The 22,249-nt window shown below is 38.2% G+C and overlaps 1 protein-coding gene across 8 annotated transcripts in view; it reads right to left on the bottom strand.

Annotated features, from left to right (window-relative positions):
• HERC1 (HECT and RLD domain containing E3 ubiquitin protein ligase family member 1) overlaps positions 1-22,249 on the bottom strand; it is an 88,088-nt gene that overhangs the window by 8,760 nt on the left and 57,079 nt on the right. For 4 of the 8 annotated variants that reach the window (XM_072933930.1, XM_030281880.4, XM_030281883.4 and 1 more), the window contains exons 39-66: positions 21,358-21,556; positions 20,295-20,455; positions 19,004-19,120; positions 18,605-18,836; positions 17,725-17,849; positions 17,258-17,478; positions 15,860-16,128; positions 15,287-15,339; positions 13,860-14,060; positions 13,082-13,256; positions 12,618-12,888; positions 12,016-12,229; positions 11,109-11,365; positions 10,431-10,558; positions 9,106-9,233; positions 8,315-8,515; positions 7,348-7,478; positions 6,224-6,423; positions 5,630-5,744; positions 4,945-5,091; positions 4,296-4,397; positions 3,981-4,154; positions 3,381-3,674; positions 2,668-2,733; positions 2,421-2,546; positions 1,860-1,998; positions 1,234-1,415; positions 475-630 (exon numbers count right to left, since the gene is read on the bottom strand). In XM_072933930.1, coding sequence (XP_072790031.1) covers positions 475-630; positions 1,234-1,415; positions 1,860-1,998; positions 2,421-2,546; positions 2,668-2,733; positions 3,381-3,674; positions 3,981-4,154; positions 4,296-4,397; positions 4,945-5,091; positions 5,630-5,744; positions 6,224-6,423; positions 7,348-7,478; positions 8,315-8,515; positions 9,106-9,233; positions 10,431-10,558; positions 11,109-11,365; positions 12,016-12,229; positions 12,618-12,888; positions 13,082-13,256; positions 13,860-14,060; positions 15,287-15,339; positions 15,860-16,128; positions 17,258-17,478; positions 17,725-17,849; positions 18,605-18,836; positions 19,004-19,120; positions 20,295-20,455; positions 21,358-21,556 — 4,784 coding nt within the window. The remainder of the gene's footprint in view (positions 1-474; positions 631-1,233; positions 1,416-1,859; positions 1,999-2,420; positions 2,547-2,667; positions 2,734-3,380; positions 3,675-3,980; positions 4,155-4,295; positions 4,398-4,944; positions 5,092-5,629; positions 5,745-6,223; positions 6,424-7,347; positions 7,479-8,314; positions 8,516-9,105; positions 9,234-10,430; positions 10,559-11,108; positions 11,366-12,015; positions 12,230-12,617; positions 12,889-13,081; positions 13,257-13,859; positions 14,061-15,286; positions 15,340-15,859; positions 16,129-17,257; positions 17,479-17,724; positions 17,850-18,604; positions 18,837-19,003; positions 19,121-20,294; positions 20,456-21,357; positions 21,557-22,249) is intronic. The other 4 variants (XM_030281886.4, XM_030281882.4, XM_030281881.4 and 1 more) reach the window with 4 other exon arrangements.

Genomic DNA, 22,249 nt, shown 5'->3' on the forward strand with positions numbered 1-22,249 from the left:
GCTTTTGCTGACTTACTAACTCAAACATACCAACTACCTTTAAGAAGAAAAACTGTGTTTTAAAAATGAACTATCCCTGTAAAACTATCAAAACTTCCACTGCTTATTAAAGTGCCTTAAAGACCCTTTGGACTGAAAAAATACGGCACTATTTTATCAACACTTGCTTTATCTCAGCTCACAGAACCAAAGGATAGTATTACAGCACACACATTCCCTGCTTAAAAATACAAAAAATCTCCTTAAGTCATGCTTAAAAATGCCTAAATCTTGAAATGTTAAAAATACAGACAGTTTTGCACAAAGATGATCAAAAGACTCAGGAAAGTAAGTATTTAAAAAATCATGCATAATCAAATTCTGCAATCATAATCAAAATAAAAGCCAAGGTTAAAAACCACAATTGAACACTTAAGTATGTTAAAAACACAAACTTTAAACTAAGATACATTGCTAATTTTAGATAAACCGTGCCTGGCCAATCTGGTAACCTTCCAGCGCTGTCACTCTTTCTGGAAGTTTCTTATTGGAAGTATTTCCAAGCCCCAATCGACCATAATCACCATTTCCAAATGTAAAAAGTTTGCCATCTGCTGTCACCACAGCTGAGTGCTTGAAGCCACATGACATCTGAAAGTAAAATAAGCATTACTTTTACACACATTTTAGACTTGGAAGTTTATATTGACTATTACATGTACATGTGTAATACCTATCTTGACCCTAAACCATATTTCTTTTTAAAGAGCTAGAATACAGATATTTTAGTACTAACTATTTCTCCAGCAATTCATCTCTTAACTCTCTTCAGTGGCAATATTATGGAGGGGGACTGGAGGATATTTGTGTGAAGAATTTGCTGTGTGATTATCTAATTTTTTAATAAAGAAACCTCCAGACAAAATCAAATATGGTTTTCTGCATTGTTAGTACTTAGGAGGAGGTCTTGGTGACCAGTTTTGTAGGTCAAAGTCACCTGACAAGGAGGAAGGGAAACTTATAAATCATGTCAGCATTTTGATCATCTTTAAATTACCCCTTTCTTCCATGCTCTATTTTCAGTCCTCTCCAGTACCAATTGTCAATTAATATATGGTATTGACAACCTTTAGCTGGAAACAACCACCGTGGTTCATGAAGCCTAGAGAATTAAGAAGTTGCCTGTTTTCATGAAGTTCTACAGCACTGGGTTTCCAGGCCTGCAGCTGGAAGGAGATAGAAATATTTTGAAACCTGCACAACTTCTTCTCCCTGTAGAGCCTCGATCTGCCTGGGCCTGCGCTGCCTGTCGCTGTTCCCGTGGCCTAGCTTGCCATAGTCCCCATCTCCCCAGCTGAAGACTTCCCCACTTTCTGTCAAAGCCATGGAATGTCCATCAGACCCACAGGAGGTCACCAGTTGTGTCACAACAAAGCCTGGCAAAGACAAGCAAGAAAACAAAGCTTAGCATCATATATAACAAATTCTTACATACATTTATCCATGGGTGCTTTGTGGCAGCCAAATAGCAGTAAGGCTTCTTTTTATAGCAATTAATTTACTTTTAATTTGAACAAAACCTTTGTTTTCTTATGGAGAACTTGTGCTTCTGTCCTGCCATTAGCTTTGAAATTAAGTGTTCCTCATTTGATCAGATAGTTTTCCCTGAAGCCTTCTTAAAATTAGCCAATTTTAACATACTGCTGTTTAAACTTAAGGAAATATGAAGATCTTGCTTATTTGTTCAAATTTTTAATTAGAAATTACAATATTTTAATGAGTAAATCTGCAGAAGAGCATCAGCAGGAACAATTACACTAACTGCCAAAATGCTTATTTATGCTGCATCACTGGATTCCTCTCAAATACAACAGTTTTACCTTGCAGTGCTGAAATGACAGTTAAGACATGAAGATCATCAGAATTTCCTTGTCCCAGTCGTCCATAGCTCCCTTCACCACAAGCCAAAACTGTGCCATTGGCTTGGATGACAAAAGTACAATTCTGACCACAAACCACCTAGTTTAGAAAGACATGAAGGAATGTTAATAAATTACATGCTAAATGCAGCAATGCTGTAATACTTGCATTACAGTGCACTATTTCCTTTTCATTTGTTTTCTTTGCAATTATATCAAGACAATATTCCATCAAGTCAATGCTATTTCAGAAGGCATAACTGCCACATGTATTATGTGACAGTTGTGCAGGTATTTTAAAATCATGCTCATATAAAATAATTCTCTGTTGCCAGATTTCAGTGGCTTCTTGGCTTGAACTTGTTGAATAATTTAAGATCTCCTTTCTAGTGAAACCCATGTTTTGAAATGGTTAAAGTCAATTCAAACAACAAATTGAAAAGACATTTAGTGAGGGATTTTGACAAGCTGTACAAACAACAGATGGCAATGATGAAACCATGACTGGTTCTAAGTGATCACCTGCTGGGCTGGGGAGAATGAAGGTGCTGCCGCTGGGATCATGACATTTCTGCCAGCCTCTGCCAGCTGTCCATGCCGTCCTGCTCCCCACAGGTACACGTCACATTTGCCTCCTAAGTGCCAATCCTAGGGAAGAACATGAAAGAAGGCTTTAAGAACAAGAGCACTTTTAACAGCTTGCCACATTTCAGAAGAATAAAAACCCCTCAAAATACCCCAAACCCTCCAAACCGTCAATTTAACTGACCTCTGGCCTTGATGTTGCCCAAGACATGATCTGTTCATCCATGCCATTGATCCATTTACTGTTATCCTACACAGCAAAAGCCACATTTACCATGTTCAGCTCAAGAGATGCACATTATTTTTCTGTTATACAATACATATTTTCCTAAGAACAATATTTAAATTATTCTAAACAAAAATGTGTGTAGACTAGCAATGACTGTTACCCACGATTTGCGATCCAAATCAATGAAAGAAAAACTAAATTCACGATGAAGTGATCTTTTTCTACTTACTGATGCATAGGGTTTTTTGACGTTTCAATTGCAAACACTGGCTTGAAATGTTATAAGCTTGCTTCTAAAAAATTCTTAATTAAAAATTTCTGGTTTGGTTAACATAAGTCATGAAGAAAATTGACACTAGGTGTGAAAATGTTACAAAATGTTACTCTTAAAATAGCATTACAAAGCTCTACATTTCTTCCTATCACATATGAAAATTACCATCAGTTTTGGGTTGTTTTCTATTTTAATGTGCAACTGACTTGCACTCATTGCACACACACACAGAGCAATATTAACAGAATATTCTGATCAGTTAATTAAAAAATAAACTTATTGCTGGTGCTTTTGTTATTAAATATAAATGCTTACAATTCAGAGATTTCACTGCATCATACCGTGTGCTGAGTAATAACACACTTGGCTGTTAAGACAATACATCAACTTTTACCATCAGGAGAGTAAGCTCATCCTCTGGAACAGGCTCCAGGTCTGGGACAGTGAAGGACTCTGGGAACTGAGCTCCCTTGGCCAGGGCTTCAGCAGCTTTTATGGTAGTGGAGAAGCACTCGAGCCAGGCCCATTCCGTGGGGTTCCAGGCAGAGGGGTCAGGTATGCAGCTCTGGTGGTGAGGTGGCACAGGGGGGTTGCAGAGCAGCTGGTCCAGGTGCAGCCCCACAGCCAGGGATGCCAAGCACTGCATGTAGGGACTGTGAACCAGCTGGTCCCCACATACCACATGGGGCTGGCAGGGCAACAGGGAGGAAAAGGGCACACCCAGTTAGAAACATACACCAATCACTTCAAAATACAAGCCCTTAAAAGCTAGTCCTGTAGAACAGTACCTTCCTCCATGCTTAATCTAAGTTTTTCTAATATTTCAAATATTTTCAAATTAGGAAACTAATAGCTTTGAGAATAGTGAAAGATATTTCAAGTAGAATGCAGGAAAGTCTTCTGGGTTCTCTGGTGAAAGACTGAAATCATCTGAGATCTAAACAGTGAACTCATATCAGCCATGAATGCTAACAAACATTCACATTTCTCATACCTTTTCATAGGCATACTGCTCCTGCAGCATCATGGGCAAGCGCTCCAGGAATGCACGCATGCAAGGAGCCATGTTCAAGCCCAGAACTCCCTGCTGCTTCAGCGCAGTCCTGCACGTCGCCAGCACGTGATTGGAAGAGATCCACTCTGAAGTGCAGTTCACCACCAACACATCCTGTTCAACAACAGTCACAGTAGTCATGTTAGTAATTAAAAATTCACTAAGCAGGATCACTCAGCTCCATTGATTTATCACCAACCATCTTGGTTTCTATAGGGGCCAGAAAACACAGAGGTTCAAACATTTCTGTCTCACCTTTGATCTGTTAGAGCAGGCAGCAACTCCAACCTCAGGGATCCACACTGCAGTCTGGATAGCTCCAGACCCTATCACAACACTCTGCAATACTGAACCATCCTAGGGAGAGAAGGGGCTGGAGTCAGGTGAAAAAAGAGCTACAGTTCTGTTCAAGTGCATACACATTCCTAAGGGATGATACTCTCACAAGCTTTCAAAGCTTAAAAACTTAAAGCTTAAAACTTAAAAACTACTTAAAAACTGAACTGCTTAAACTAAGAGCAGAACCCCCTAATTTTTACCATATTTAGGAGATAATATAACTAAGGATTCAAGTGTGTTTAATAATCCACAATATCTAGCTCTTTAAATTAGAGTCCTCAACATAACAGAATATTGTTCTTAACCATAACAAAACTGGCTGGTTCTACAAAACCTAACTAACATGACCAATCCTACAGAATCAATCAATACTGAACCATAAAGTACTTCAACGCTAAGTACAATTTCAATTCATACTTTATTATTTATGATGTTACAACATTATTTTACACCACATTTTCTCTAATGTATCTAACATGTGGTTGGGTGGAAGCTGGTCTGACCTTGACCATTTCAGATACTCTTACTAAGAATGAGAATCAAACCATATAAAAGATGATCTTACCCGTAAAGACCAGATATTCATGAGGCCACCAAGGCCCCCAGACACCAATGCCAGCCCATCAGGACTGAAAGCAACAGTGCGGACAGGAGTGATGTGTCCTCTCAGCTGGAACACACACTTCACTTCCACTGCCTTCCTGTATCCATCCTGCAAGCAATCACACACTTATGGAACACTGCACTACTTCCAGGAAATTGAGTAGCATGACATGTCTGTATTCTGAAATAAATACTGATCAACCACACAGATGGCAAAGTTCCACTAAATAATTTAAGAACACCTAGGCCCATGACAATATGTTATAGATAACTTGATACATTATCAGCTTTCCTCCCCTTACAAAATGCCATCAACATCAAAGACCAAATTACAATTTATGTAGGTGAAAATAATCTTCACTCTTTATCTACAAAAAACTTGGAACTCTCACTAAATTTTAGGATAAACTGATCAACTTTTAAAGGAAAGAAAACAGACGGAAATACAATCTTCAGCCTTAATCTTAAATGAATTTTTCAATTTTCCATTCTGAAAATGCCTACACATACACAAATGCAATGCAAACTTTTTTAGCAAATTTCTTTTCTCAGAAAACTTTGAGATTCAAGTAACTCATATTCTTCTCTTCTTTCAACTTCACAATGAGCAAAGAGAATTTCTTACACACCAAGTTTTGTCCTTTTACCTTGGCACTTGCTTCTTGCTCCCACCATGCTTCTGAGCAAGCTGAGCTGGACTGCAATGTGATTATTATGTCTTGGGGAACAGTCCAGACACACACCAAACCATTGTGGCATCCCCTAAAGCATGTGGAGTGACATTAGAAAAACAAAGATATTAACTAACAAAATATCAGGGGTCTGGTATTAACTTATATATTAGTAGTCTTCATGACCTTCCTATAAAACCATATTCCACCAATCAATCTAAAATAGAAATGCCTGCTCCAAATGGGTACATGCATTTTTTCCTATTCCTCACATGCTGTAGCTTTTCCTTTTCTACTAAAAACATATTCTCAGAAAAAAAATTTGGATGAAGCAAGAAAAAAATTCAAAGCAGGACCAGTACCCACAGGTCATGGAGAAAATAGCTGGTAACACAACCAGGGTCACTCTTTTTATTTGAATTCTGGAACTTCGTGAATCTTATGACAACTGACTTACTGAAGGAATAGTATTTAAAAAAAACCAAGTCCTTTTCTTTGCTACACACACTACAGACAGGTAGAAAACACCTGCAAAAGAACTACATAAACAACAACAAAACAATGACTTACGTAGCTAACAGAAGCTGGGCCTTGGGTCCTTTCCCTGGCAGAGCACACCAGGCAATGCCATTCACCAGGGCTGGGTGAGACAGGGAGTGCAGACACCTCCAGCACCCTCCCAGACAGCCCCAGAGCTTCACTGTTTCCTCTTTGGCACAGGTCAGTAGAATCTTACCAGTTGGATCCCACTTCATACTAACAACTGTGTCCTGTTGGATTTAAAAAAAATGAAAAGTTGGTATGAAGTAACACAGTAATGAGGAGGAAATTCCGAGCTCATGTAACTTTTAATTACTAATAACAAAAGTATTTTATTTTCATATAAATCAGAGATAGTGAATTGCAATTATAAGTCAATGCTACATTTCAGAACTATCAAATTAAAAAGACTTCAAAAAGTTTGCTGAAAGAAACGAAATGGGAAACATAGAAAAAAATGCTTTCTTTTTACTGCAAACCCTTCTTGATAATTTTTCCCCAGAAGTAGCTTTGAGTATGAGGTAGGAAAGGAAGACAGCCCATAGCAAGAAGGCAAGTACAGATTTACTGCCACAGTGTGGGACTGCCCTGCTTCACACAACCAGAGCAGCTCTTGGAAGCAATCAAGATGCTCTTACTACACCTACATTTGAAGAATTCTACTCTTAGCCTAACAAATAATTAATGGACTATTAATGACTCATTATTACATTCTGGCCAAGCAAAGGTTCTAAACCTTTGCAACTGCATATTTAGAAAAACACCTTTTGCTTTGTAGAGGAAGCTAAACAAAAACATGTGACATAATCAAAATTAAAATTTATTATGAGTACTTTTACCAAGTAAAACAATTAGTCTCTTAAATCCAGTCAATGCACAGCTGTGTGCTTAATTCACTTCCATCACTGTCATATACATATACTTCACAGTGTTTGACAGCAAAAAAAGTATCAAGTTTATCTTTCCTTTTCTTTTTTTACATTTGGTAGACTGCTCCTTTAGAGTACATTATGTTAATATGTGTATCAGAAATAGGTGTGAATTTTTAAAATAACTTGCACTTGTCTTTATAAATAGTTTTCAAATAGAGAGAACAGAATTAACAGATTTTACCTACAAAAAGTCTACATTAGTTTAAGAAAGACCAGCTGTACCTTATGTGCATCAATGAGAACGACTCCTCCTTTTTCAGTTGGTTCCTTTGTTCCTAGGAGCAATTTTCCATCTGAATAGCCAACAGCAAATGGTCTGTCTTCACTGAACCAGGCCAGGCATGTGACAGACACTGCATGAACAGACAAACAATCATAAACAGACATTAAACATAAACATTCATTAAACTAAACTGAACTTCACTCCTACCAAAGAGGTTCTTGCAGTGCAGCTGTCTGAACTATGAAGTGCATAACAATTTCCACCATCACCAAGGTCACTTAAGATATTCTGGTCTGAAAATTTTCCTGAATTCATATGATAAAGATAAAACTGAGTGTTACTAATGACAGCTGTTGAGATTATTTTGTACTAATTTTCTCATTCTTCTTTTTATGAAAATAATTGAATTTATATTCCTGGCATAGTGAAAAGAACTATACCAGGTAAAAGAAAAAGGGCAGACTGAATCTTATATATGTATCTGAAATAGGCTTCTAAAAAATGCTCTGAAACCATCTTGCCTCCCCTAGCAATTAGATATTGCTTCACTTGATTCTGCCAAAAATTATCTGTAGACTTCCTGAAGAAGCCAGATACAAAACCACACTATACGATCAAAAATCTGCTATTTCATGTCCTTTGGGACTGAAGCTATAAAGGAAAACTGGCAATCATTGAGGAATTGAAATGACACTGTGCAGGCTATCTGCAGACAGAGCAGACACTGCAGGGGATCTCTGCTGTTTGTCCACAATCGCAAGGAATGGCAGGATTTTACCAGATTACTACACACTGTCTCTGCTGTGGAGAAATCAGGGTGCAGACAGAGATCCCACAGACTTTTCTCCTCCCATGAACCAGAAATCATATCCCATGAACAATAACCAAAAATTGTTATATACATCCTTAATAAAAAGTGGGAGTGTGTTCATTATTTTAATTTCAAATACTGATGCAGTCTCTTACCATCCTTTCTGTAGCAGTGTTCCAGTTCCAGACGGTGCATGGCTGAAATATCCACAACTTCAATAAGAGCCAGAGATCCATCCATGCGCCCAATTAACAACAATTCTGGAGCATCTCCTGTCCATGCTGCAGGTGGCCCTTCTTCTGGCCAGGCTAGAGCAGACACCCAGTGTGACTGAAGATCTAATAAGCCTTTTCCTCCTAGGAGATCAAAAAGTCTGTTAAAACTACTTCATCTTCATAAAGAAAAGAAAACAGTAATACTTTCCATGGGAAAGTATTTTTTTTCCCATGGGAAAAAAAAAATCAAGAGATCTCATTGAGAGCTAGGACACACTACAAATTCACCTAAGTTACAAGAATACAAAGCAATGGTTCACTAATCTATGCAGACACAAAATCTAGGCAACAAATCTCAATTATCATTCAATTTAGGTAGTTTTGTTAAGGAAGGAAGCTGAATTCTTCAGTACCCAGTAAATTTATAATTTTCTTGGGGACTATCTATTACCATAGGCATAGTAACTGGTGACTTTTTTAAGTCCAAAGCAACAGAACGAAGTTTACAAATTACAGGGATTAAAAATCTTCCTCTCAAAGATGTGTATCACACATCCACTCAGGGTTAGTGCCTTTCTCAAACTAAACACGTTCACAAGAGACTGTGGGAGATGGTAGGGATTTAAACTGGACAGTTAAATGCTGGGGTAAACAAACATGCGGTGACTTGGCAGCTCCCCATACTTCTGTATGCTGGACCATGAAGCACCCACAGGCAGCTCAGGACGTACCGTTGACTTGCCAGATGTTCACCATCTTTTCTGTAGCTCCAGCCAGATACTTGCCACTGATGCTCCAGCAGATAAGAGATAAACTAAGGTCACTGGGTGACCCCAGACCTTCTTCAGAGTCACCCTCTCTGTAACAGAATAAACAAATGAAATTAAGAGGGTATTTTCTTTAAGCACACAGGAAAACCTAGTACTCAGAAAATATCTGAGCTAGAACCTCGAGCCCTGCCATTGCAGCAGATTTACATAAAACATTTTTCTGCTCACAGTACTACATTCCCTCTAAAACCACTTCAAATTACAGAATGAGATACTACTTATTTCCCAGAAATTTAAAATTAAATTTCAAATGGAAACACTTTACCTTTACCTATTTAATCTCAAATTTAACATCTTCAGCAGGGCAAAATTTTCTGGGAAATCACAAAATGAAACAATAGCATGGACAGAAATAAAAGAGGCACATCTTACTATCAATTCTACTTTAAACTCTTCCTCCTGTTACAATCTTGTTACACTATTCTAAAACTCCATTTTAAAGTCTGCTTTGCCTAACTGTAACAGGGGTGAAGATACCTTTATTGCCCTTAAGATCACACACAAGATCTACATTAGTTTACTGCTTTTAGTACCAGAACAATGAAGAATATAATACTGTTATATCATTTTGCTTGTTTCTTTTAAGGCCACATCTAACACTAGCAAGCAAACTACGAATTAAAGAACTAAACCAACCACTAAAAAATTGTCACAAAATAACCTAGTAGTTCACTATTGCTTCTTCATTCTTTCAAGTTCAACTACACTTCCCTAAAGAATTAGATTTTAATCCTTCCTTTTGCTTTCTTCTTTTCTGGACACACCCAAATGACAAAAAAAGTACTTCCAAGACACTCGTGTAGAATTACATTTAGTTCCTGTATCTCAGAAGTCAGAATTTTTTTTCACACTTGAATCAATGACTTGCAATAATCATGTTATATGCTAGAGCTGTCCACTGGAACTAAGTGAAGGGATAACTCACTTTTCTGCTACATGACAGTTCCATACAATTTTTATTTTACCCGTGTCTCCTTATATCCATTAATTAAGGACCTTTTTAAACAGCATTGACCAGATCTCTTTATAGAGACTCTTAACAGATAGACATTTAAGTTCTGTTTTCAGTTTTCACCTATTAAATTTATTTTTCATGCCATAAACACAGCAACGGAAAACAAAGGAGAGATTTTAAGTGCAGGAGATAACGATAACAGCCTACCCTGCCATATTTTACTATTTTAAGGTGTACTTGTGTATCTGGATGTTGTAAAGAATCAACTTACAGCTTGTTGAGCACACAGGTCTGTTGCAATGAATATTGCTTCTTTGTCACATTCCACACTCTGATGGTGCCATCATTCCCACTTGTTGCCAAAAGTCCTTTTTTATTGCACCAAACGCATGTCATGACCTACAAATACCAAAATAACCATGGCAAAACTGGAATTTACAACTTGGGTATGTTTGCCCACTAATATTAAGCAAACACTAACCAGTGAGACAGTGATTGAAATACCCTGTAACAACCAAACTAGACTTATTTTTCTACTTTCACAGCATTATTTACTGCAATTAAGCAGGCTTAATAGGGACAACACACTTCATGACAGCCCTATGCTCCACTGGCCACTACTGCACAGAATACTGCACAAATACCTTAATTATTATGACAGAAAAATTAATGCAAATTAGGATCCAAGGAAATATTCTGCTGATTCTGCTGACTTTATATATCATGACAACATTTTCATGACCCTCTTAATTGAAGCCTCAAAGAAGCTGAACGTTTTTGTGCATCAGAGATGCAACAACTTACATCAAGCAACAACTCTATCTCCAAAAAACTACTTCCTGTGGGAAATCATTTCAGTCAGTGCAATTGTAAAACGATACTATCTTCCTTTTTCAGTGCTCTGCCAAAGAGAGAAGGGCAGCAGGTGCAGTGAGGGAGCCATGGTTACCCTGTTCTGGTGAGCCTCAAGCTTGATGAAGGAGCACTTGCGCAGGTCTCCGCCCATGTCGGCAAGGGTTTGCGGCGCACTCTGGTTGTCACGGTCGTGTGCGGCCAGCGTGCAGACCAGCTGCTGCGCCGCCCACTGACGGTGCTGTGATGACAGGCGCGATGACAGGCAGCACGCGGCCAGCGCGTTCGCCAGCTCCAGAGGGCCTACAGCAGAGGGATCATAGCAAGGATGGGCATACAAATGGGCAATTAAACCTGCTTAGACAAAACAGTGAGATGATGCCTACATGAGTAAACGCAGCAACAGCCAGCATTTCCAGAAAGAGATTAACAAGCATCTTAACACAACATTGCAATCATGTGAACTACAGTAAAAAGAACAGAATTCCAAATAGCCTTATTCTCATGATATGAAAATGGTTCATCAAAGAGTGAGTGCTTTCTAAACAGGAAAAGCCTCCTCTGACAGAGAACTGCCACTGTCACTGCACTGTCTTTCCCTCTCTATCCCAGCAGCAGCCTGGGGGAAGGCACAGCTCTTGCTTTGTGGCTCCCTGACCAGAGAACAGGCAGCACAAATTTCTGCCTGAGACACAGGACAGCACTTGAGCAGTGGTAATCAGCTGTTACCCTCCTTAATTTCATCAGGAGGCACAACCAGGCTCAATATCTCAGCTCTATGGCTTTGAATACACACAAGTTCAGACTATACTTTGAAGTTACAGAGTAAGACCATATTTCTGAGTAAAATGTGTATCATAAACCATAACATTCCTTTGATCAAAGCAAGTTTTGTCCATTTTTAAAAGGGCATCTATACATTATTCTAGCAAGTCTCTCCCTTACATACAAATGAAGAACAGAAGATCTAACGATTAATATTTAAAAACAAAGCTGTATCATACCTTTCTTTTCAATTTCAGCTTTATCATAGTTTGGCCTCAGTTTGGCCCCTTTGTCAGCCAACAATGCTACTAGTGCTTGAGTAACCACAAAATTTGGAGATGTGACAAGTTTGTTTTCTTCAGCAATTCCTCTTAAAAAACTTGGTAAAAATTTTCTCTGAATTGGATCATCGACTGTTGTCAAGTTCACACCAGTTGCTGCAGAAATCAAATTCTGAAAAGAAGTAGTTGATGGTAAATACTCAGAACAAACAGAACTATCAAATTTAGAAACATTTTCAGTTGCATAAATTGCACTTAGCTTTACAGATTTTCCTTTGATTTTTATGTTCTCTGCATAGAATTGACTCAATTAAAAAAACAAAACCTTAACAGAAAAACCCTATGAACAGAAAAAGCACATCCATTTTCCCCCCTTGAAACAAGTACGCAGCAAAGACACATACAGTTACTTCATTTTCACCAATGATCAAACATACCCCTGTGCAAAGCCATGAAAAAGGACTCTAAAGTCATCTTCAAACTGAGAGCAGTCTCACCTCAGTTGAGAAGGTAAAAGCACAAGTAATTGTAATAGTCTCAAGTAAGTACTAAAGTCCTACCTGTGTACACAGCTGCACCAGCAACTTTGCAGCACTGGGAGTGTTTGATGCCAAGCAGCCAACTGCAGTGCTCAGGTAGGCAAGGCAAGAGATGGGCTTGCTGGTTTTGCTGTGGATGCCCCTGGATCTCTCCGTGCAGCTGGACACTATGGATGGACTTGTGGACAGGCCTGCCCTGCCCGCTGCCGCCAGGCACATCAATCGGACCAAAGTGCGGATGTCTGTCAATCCCAGGGATTCAAGGCCAGCTGCCAGGCTACAACTGGAACCACTGCGGAAATGGATATAAAACCCCTGGGTTCAAAAGAACAAAATCAGCAGAACTTTTTCTCTTAGCCATGTTATTGTAAGTACAGACAGAAGAATTGCTTCCCCAATTAGTTTGAAACTGCATCGTTATCAAACAGAACTGGGTAACTGGTAACAAAAGGAAAGGTGGAAGCATTGCCAAAGATGCCACGAACCTGACAGACAAAAGTGAGAGTGCTCTCATAACCATTGTTCTTGCCAGCAGCACTTGGGCAGCAGCTGTCACTCTTCTGAGAGCCATGACACGGTCATGTGGATTTATCAGGGCAGCTGCTTGTTCTCCTAAGGTTATCCTGCCAGAAGAACTTTTTTCTATTGAGCTGTGACAGCCTTGGAAATAATGATAATTTGCATTAGTGCTTACAGAAAAACAAAACATTATCCTATAGTAATAGGCTGACTTTTCTTCTGTGCTTAAATTACTCATTTTTTCAGTATGTCATACATACAGAACTACAATAATAATTACAAAAAAGAAAATACACACCTGAAATACACTCCATAATTTAAGTATTCCTTATTATCAAAGCGACATGACCACAATCTGACATACTTAATCCCTCTGATTCCCTTTTCCATCAGTGAGGACTATTCTTATGTCCCAACTTAAATCCATTCACTGGGTTCTGCAAAACATGTTACTGGATCTACTGTTTGACTACGGTCACAAGTTTCATTGGCAAAATTCAATCCTTCTGTCAATTCACAATGTCTCACACTCCTCTAATTTCACTGTAATAAAAGGAAAATTCAGAGCTGGTCTCCACTTCCTCATGGGGGCAGGCAGGAAATACTGTCAGGATGTTCCTGCCTTGCCTCTAGAAAAAGCCCACTAAAAAGGGAAGGAGGAGGTGACAGTTGTTATCATTATTTTTGCTGCTGCTGCTGTTTCTTTATCATTCTTTCTTTAAATGAAATGGATTTCAAATATACCTATTTGCATCAGTGTTTCTTCCATACTGTTGGTGGCTGTCACCATTGCAACTGAAGCACCTAGAGGGTCACTGTCAGGGAATTGAACGGGTTCAGGTACAATGCGTCGATCATTTAACCCAAGAGGCCCAGCCAATAGTTCAAACTCCTCTTCTCCTGTCAGCTTTTCATCTTCATCCACATCTAACATGTCCCAGTCTTCTAGAATTGGAGAAATATAATTAGACTTGGTTACAAAAGCTCAAATATTAAATAATTTAAAATAATTTAAAAAACCAAACAGTAGATGGTATAAAATGTATATTGTAATCTACAGCACAGCAAAAATTAAAAACTCAGCTTCTGATGTTGACATAGACATAACAAAGTAAGTCAGAAAAAAAAATCCTGTTCTCTCTCTATTCAAGTTGATCTTTATACTGCACAAATGTTTTCTGGAAGATTCTCTGAAGTATCAAACTAGCTGCTCTTTAAAAACACAGACATTAGGGGTCATCACACACAGTACATGACAGCTCCAAGACCTAGTGTACAGTGAAAAGTGCAGGTAACTAAATCATGGTAACAAGTGCACATTTCAAAGGACTGAATGGTAAAGACCGATGTTAGAAATTTCTGGTCTTCATGTTTATCAAAAAAGCATGTGTTAGCTCCTGGGTTATAACTGAACACCCAGGCTTTTGCTTTTCATTCCCAGGGAGTTAAAAAAAAAACCCAACAACAAAGAAAAACCACTTTAACTGCAATTCAGAGAGGCACTTCCTTCACTTGCCAACCATTTACACACGTCAGCTTATATTTATTAATCTCTCTGGTCTGTCACACTCCACACAGAGTAGAATCAGAACACCTTTGATCTCCAGCAGAAAGACTTGTCCTAAGTACCGCAGCACTCATTTAGTCTCAAATAGATAAATGTGATAAATCACACAGCTGTGATCACAGGAGCTGCAGAACCAACCAGAATCACAGAACCACCTGGGAAAGGTTTTCTACACACATCAGAAATAATCTGTTTAAAGTGAAAGCCACCCTCAGGATGCTCTCAGCTTGGACAAAGGGAGAAAAATTAAGAACAAGACTAATGGCAGACTTTTGGGACAGTAACGTACACTAATTAATTTCTCCCACAAAGGCAGCTGAAGAAAAGATATTTGAACATAAGATTTTGTATGTGCAGTTCTGGATGTAACATCTCCTCACAAGACCTTATCAGCCCCAAGTTAGGTGTTTGCCCTTTCAGCTGCTTAAATTGGAAAGACAGGGCAAAGAATTCACTGATGTTTTCTTCTGATTTGAACTAAATAAATCCCCAAAACTAAAATACTGTATCTAACTGGAAAAGATTTTAAAATACACCTTCAGGTGTATTTGCATGAAAGTACCTCTCAGAATAAAACAAAACCCCATGCAACTTAAAAACATACCTTCATAGACACTGTCTTGTTTACCTATTAGATCAGGAGCCTGGCCTTTGTATCTGTATGAAAAAATAACAAAGAAAGTTACTGAGTGGCTCTAATATTTTATAAATATACATAACCATTTTAAATTTGGCTCCCTTTTTAGTCTAATTTTACTGGTAGGTCTGCATGCATTTATGAATGATTAATGATCCAGAAAAGCCTAATAACAGAGAAACCAATAAAATGGCTTCTGAAAGTGTGGGTGGAGAGGGGGAAGCACTTTGTAGTACTAATGTATAGCAAGTCCATAGAAAAAATACTGGAATTGCCAGACAAAATTGTTTAAGAGTTTTGAAAAGTCACTAAGAAGGAGGCAATATTCCAATAAATTATTCCTTGTTCTTAATTTAGAAACCAGAAATACCAAAGCAACCTATTTTTCCTAAATATGCATTTGTCAAATACAGAGGATTATTTTAAGTATGAGAAAATCCTGCTAGGAATTCTTCTCTCTGAAATCAAATCCATAAAATGCTGATGGTTCGTAACCATGTTTAGTTTCCTTTCTTTATCCACTGTCTCCTATTTTTGTACCTTTCCAAGGCTGATATTTTAGATTTGCTCTTGAGGGCCAGGTATTTCTCTCTGCAGATGCCACACAGAAGGTAGTAGGGGTTCCCACTGCCACACTCCCCCCCGAACCAGCCGTCCACATAGGAGCCGTTGCTGCGGTAGCCCTGGCGGTTGGCGCTGCGCCCGCAGCCGGGGTGGTTCCTCTTCATGTGCTGGTTGAAGCTGACCACACTGGATTCACACAGCTCACAAACCACCACTTCTTCTCTATCTTCAGATTCACAGACGTGCTGCACAGCAAGATTTTCACACGCTATTTTTATAGAATAAGTGTCTGTACCTTAGATATAAAACATGCCAATATCCTTAGATGCGTGTCCCTACACATTTCTGTCACTGAGTGGTTATTTATATGGTTGACTTGTACAAAAGCAAAGCAGAAACATATAATTTATGATGAAGACCATCTCAGAACAGGAAAAACATTTGGAACAGAGTTTTGGAGGAGCCAATTTCCTATTTCATGTTAGATTGACTCAAGAACTCTTGACAGTGTAACTTTTCGTTTGTTAACACTGTCACATTCAACACTGTATCTGGTTCTCCTCAGAACTTGTCTGAAACTAGAGCTAACAAGGAAAAGAATCCTTTTTTGCTTTCAGACAATCAGATTTCACATTTACTGGGCAACAAAAATTACCATTTGTGTCAGCAAATATCAAGGTTTTATCTCAATATGAAGTCCATTTTTCATAATTACACTTCTGTCCTAAGTCAGTAATTTAATCGAGATGTTTCACTGACACAAGTGCTCTGAAAAATTCAATATGCATCCTGCAACTTATTTCCACACCAAAGCTAGGTAGCATCATAACCAGGAGATGAAAAGCTGAATCTTATGGGTCGATTGTCTAAACTGACATGGATAACCCGGAAATTAACAAAGTGCTGTTATTATCTTTGCTTTCCACCTCAATAGTTTATTTAGTGCTCTAACAGAAAAATCAATGAGAACTGTCACCACATCCTTCCCAGAAAATGGACTACAAGACACAAGAAAAACTCACTTCCGTGCAAATTATGTTGCTAGAGATTAGATATTATTAGCACTAGCAGGAGAAGAAACATTTATAACTGTGCTTGCTATCTCACACAGCTAAGCCATCTGGGAACACCTACTTGATTTCCAATTAGTATTATCAGAACAACTATATGAGCTCTGTTCTCATCTTTCAGGGGAGTGAAAAGAAAACTACATGTGGAAGTGTGCAGAGCAAGAAACACAAGAAATCACTATTCTTAATCTAGAAGTGATGCTACAGAATACAAAACGATTTTAAGCACTGTTACTTTAAACTTGAAAATACAAGCATGCAAAAAGCAGTAAGTTAAAGCAGCCCCTGCTGCAGTCACACACACCCAGGTAGGCCAATCCAGTACCTCTGGGATCCACATTCCCAGAATATCATTATCACTAGCCAGGTCTTGCCCAAACATAGCTTCCATTGCTTCATCATCAAGGTCAATCTCCAATTCCTCATCCAAGTTGAAGTCATACAGTGCCCCTGGATCTTGCTGCAAGGAGATCCCTTCCCTGCGGCTCTGGTTCCTGTGGGCCTGCACTGAGCGGTACAATCCCGCTCAAGGTGGGAAAAAGAGAGAAACAGGAAAGCAGGACTTTTATTTTCCATGGCAGAGAGCTGGCTGTACTTCCAGGCTCCTTTTTGTTTTAACTCTTCTGCTAAACAATCTACTTAGCACCACATAAAACTCTTAAATAAATATTAGCACACATTGAGGAGTTTTCTAAATGTCATGCAAAGTCCCAGTCCCCTTCCTATTAATTTCCTGGAAAGGAAAGCCCTTGGAATTCTTTCAGTCCTTACCAGCACGTGCCAGCAATGTTCGGGCAGCTAAATCAAATTTGTGTCTCCGTGTGACAGCTGACCGACTTCGAGAGGGAGGGCCACTTGCTGCAGCTGCATTATCCACATGATCCAGATTATCAGGGCTACAGGAATTTGGAGTTTACAGGTCAATTAAACCAAGTTTTAAACAACCACATACAGTAACTAAGTCGTATTTATTAGCATTTTTTCCTTTTTTTAATGGAAGAAAAAAAGGAATTCAAGAATCTTCCATTTCAAGGAGCATGTATATACTGTTTTGACTGTAAGCGTTACCTCAAACAAATCAAATACAGCAAAGTCAACTCCTATTTGATCTTCCAGAGCATCTAAGCACAGTAGAAATTTCGAGAGAGCACTTATTTTATACTAGGCCAATTAGTAGATTGAATAGTAAATTAATCAGCCTGAATTAGTTTTTTCTCCTCTTGAAGAAATGAAATCATCTCTGTTGTTGCTGGCTGAGTCAATTTGCCATTGGCCTAACATGTGAATTTAGTAAAACATGAATTTAATGGAATTTTGCTTTATTACTTGGTCTTTTAGTTAAAATACAACTATTAGTTAAAAATAACTAATAACTATTAGTTAAAATACAACCCTCATTTTTTCATTTTTTTCTTTTTTTTTGTTGTGAGGAAAACATGTTCAGTTACATTCTTCCCCAGTTCTGCACACAAACAGTATAGGAAAATAAATGCACCATGTACACCTAATTTAATTGCATCTTTGCTTCTGTTCATGCTGTAACAAAATTCAAAAGCCGCATTACAAAGTAACTCTCCGTTAGCAACGATGAATTTGTAAGATTTCCAGTTTCAGGAAAAGACTACAAGCAATTACAAGAAAATTCTTCTACCTCTCACTAAAGCCTTCCTCCATTTCAGGAGCATCAGCAGAAGGGATATCACCTGAAGACTGCAAATAGCAATGATCCCCAGATTTCCCACCAGTGCCAGAGACGATTGCTCCATGCTGTGACTCTGCAGTCCCCTCTGACTGAGGCTCTTCATCATCTTCATTTCCAGGATGCTCAATCATCCACATGGCCAGCACTGTGATGTTCTGTGCATCTGCCTCTCCTCTGGCACCTGAAAGCAGGAAAAAAGCAGTATTTTACCACTGATGGTTACAAAAAAGTAATCTGTTTTTACACAGAAATTGTTATAGAACTTAAAAATTAGGTATTTTACTGGAAAGCAAGTGTTTCATGTGTATCCAATATTTCAGTTAAACTGATATTACAGCTATAGATTACCTGTAGCTTCCATAGCTTTTGCAATCTGCCTGAGGGAGAACCCCATTTCTAGCAAGGGAACAGCAATGGCAGGAGGAGGAGGGGATGTTGAAAGTCGGCTGCTTGGATCAGACAAAGCTTAAAAGACAGAAAATGATAACTGTAAAGCACATAAATATTTCTCTAGTGTTACTTTATTACACCTTACTTTGTATATCAGCTTGAACTAAGGAAATAATTACTCAACTTTTCTCTCAATTACTCTCCACAAAGTAAGATACTTTCTGTAAAAAAACCAGATGGAGTTCATTCCTCTTTGCAACACAGATTATGTTGACTGACTCTGTTTGATTAAGTAGGATAGTGATGATATGCAAAGAACTATTTAAGCAATTTCTATTGTTTTCATTTTGAACTGTACCAAATTATCTATCTGATCTATATTTAGGTAGCCTAGATAAAGTTATCCTTGTCCAAATCATTGAGATTCCCAAATGGTGAGATCATTATACATTCCTCTTAAGGTACAGAAAAATACCTCAGCTGAACTCGAAACATATCTGAAAAACCTCTTTGCGGATGATGGCTGTGTTTCATTGCAGAGTCATTCAAGGGACTCCAAAGAGGTCAGTTACTGCCCCAAACTCACAGTTTCTTTCTGACTTGCCATAAAAGTGATGTCTAATCAGTGAAGGTAAAAATACACTAACAAACAAACACTGTTGTAAAGACACTATCATTACTAGAAGTAAGTAATCTCATTATTAAATCAAAAGGAAAAAAAAAAGAGACACAACTGAGGAGATCAGTTGCTATGCAACACATGAACCACTAAATGCCCCACTTAATAGCACAGATATAAGGGCAAGAATAAAAAGTACTGGTGAATGTACCATAAAATGCATCAATTCTTGTTTTCTGTGTGGTACGTGATCTAACAAAAGCTAGAAAATTACTGCATTTACTAAGTACACTGTATTTACTGGTTTGTGTACTTACCAAGTACACAAAATTACTACACAACCAAGTAAACAAACCCAAACCAGATTAACATTTTGAAGCAGTTAGCAATTATACTTCATTATTGTCCACAGCTTTTAAAAACTAATTTCATTTGCTTGAAAAAGCCTACAGCTAATGTAATCTGTATCTTTTTTTCCTAAGATAGTGACTGAAAGGTTTTCAACAATGCTTTGCATGTTAGTTTGCCTTAAGAAGAACCTCTGTTGGGTTTCCATCTCTTAAAACGTGGCCCCTGAGCTCCTGTGACTTTCCTAGCTTGTCCCCATTTCTATTCCACTGACAAGTTTACCGGTGCGATTGGCAGGCCTTGCAGACTGGGAATCTGGAGAGGTCAAACTTTGTCTCCTTCCAACTTCATCTGAAGGAGATGTTGGTAAAGAAGATATTGGAGGAGTCTGAGCACGCCGTGCCGGAAGTACAGTTGTAGTAGGATAACTGGAGAACATTTGCCTTGAAAAAAGAACAATATACATTTATGTTGAACAGAACCATGCTGAAAAAGGTCTGACACAAGAAGTACATCCAATTGGAGTGCACTTGGTAAAACCTACTTGATGCAAATGAATTTAGTAAGAGTAAGACACAACACGTACTTTGAAGCAACAGCTCATTCCTACCAACTTTATCTGTACAGTTAAGTTCTAAGCATGACATTAAAGAACCCCTCAGAGACCAGGAGGTTTCCTAGGAGATAAAATATAAATAAACACTTTTCCCATTTCCATGATTTGTTCAGAACTCAGGCTGACAAATTAAGGCTGGCTTACTAAAGTAAGTATTTGATGTTCACTGTCATAGTATGAAGACATTGTTCTGGCTTTTATCAAAAGATGACTGCAAAACTGCTATGAATTAATAAACTTAGAGAAGTATTCTATGCAAGGTAAAGCAGATTTCCTTCAACAGCACAAACTGCCTCTGCAAATTCAGTAGTTTATCTTCCATTTCAGTATGTCAGGGTAAGCTGAAACAACATCTTAGCTTTACAGGATGTTACCTACCAAGACCTATTCTAGTTTGAGAATCAAATGTTCATTAAAAATGACTTTTAGAGATTTATAATATAAACTATACCAAATAAACACGAGAACTGAAGAAAAATTTAAGGAGAACATTTTCTCCTTAAAGAATTCAGTTATTACATTTATAAGCAGTGTGTAGCAAAAGCTTAACAGCTTTTTCGTAAAAAACGCAAACCCTGCAAGGCAAAGTAACATTTAAACTGGTCCCTCTGCAGGGGCAGTTATTGGCAGCATTTTTAAGGGCTTAGGCAGCTAAAGACATATTCTATATAAACCATGGAACTGGTGTCCTACACCCAGAGAATCATACATGCTAAAAGGGTATTTTACCTCAGCAGACTGAGAGGCATAACACCAGGTGATTCTGATGCTGGAACTGTTTCTGTATCAGTTACTGGAGTAGTAGCAGTGGTGGTATCCTCCAGAGAGCTGCTCATGAAAGACGTTGTGCTAGAAGCAGAAGGGCTGGTCGTAACTGGTGTCTGGGCTTGCTGAGACTGATCACCTTCTTCTACTTGTTGCTCCACTTCTGCAACAGAAAAATAAGGATGTTACAGCAACATTAATATAATTGTGCAGATCACAACAGTACCCATGGCTAAACTTTCAACTTTCAAAAATAAGTATCATTATTTAGAATTCATCTCAGACAAAGAAAGGGGTGTGCAGATTCTGCCACTAACTCATGGACTTGAGTAAAGAAATCAGTCCAGGAGCTCTTACTGTTCTCACAGCGATACAAGGTAAATAGCAAACAAACCACTTACTTATGGCAAAGTTTATGATATTCAGATTCATGGTTGCAACAACTTGGATTATTCTCAAAACAGACAAAAGGGGAAGAGGTCTTAGAAGTACATCTGATTAACTATAAACCCATTTTTAACTCAGCTGTGCAAGTAGCATTTTTAAGGGGTTTTTACTGTTGGTTTAGAAGTGCAAATCCTTCTGACAAGTATATACAGCATTGATCATTTTTGTAAGTATTAAAGACATTAAAAACTCTTATTTCTGATTGATATGCATTCAATTTTTATTAAGATAAGGAATTAAGAAAAACGCAAAAAAATCAGTGTTATATCTATAAAACAGTAAATGGAATTCTGTAATATTTCTCTGTCTGATTAAGATTCCCCCAAAGTATAACCACTACAAATCGACAAGACTGTGTTAATTGTATTATCATTGTTACTATTCCTTTTAATCTCATTTTGAAAGTGTA

Source organism: Taeniopygia guttata, chromosome 10 (assembly GCF_048771995.1).
Source record: "Taeniopygia guttata chromosome 10, bTaeGut7.mat, whole genome shotgun sequence".
NCBI lineage: Eukaryota > Metazoa > Chordata > Aves > Passeriformes > Estrildidae > Taeniopygia > Taeniopygia guttata.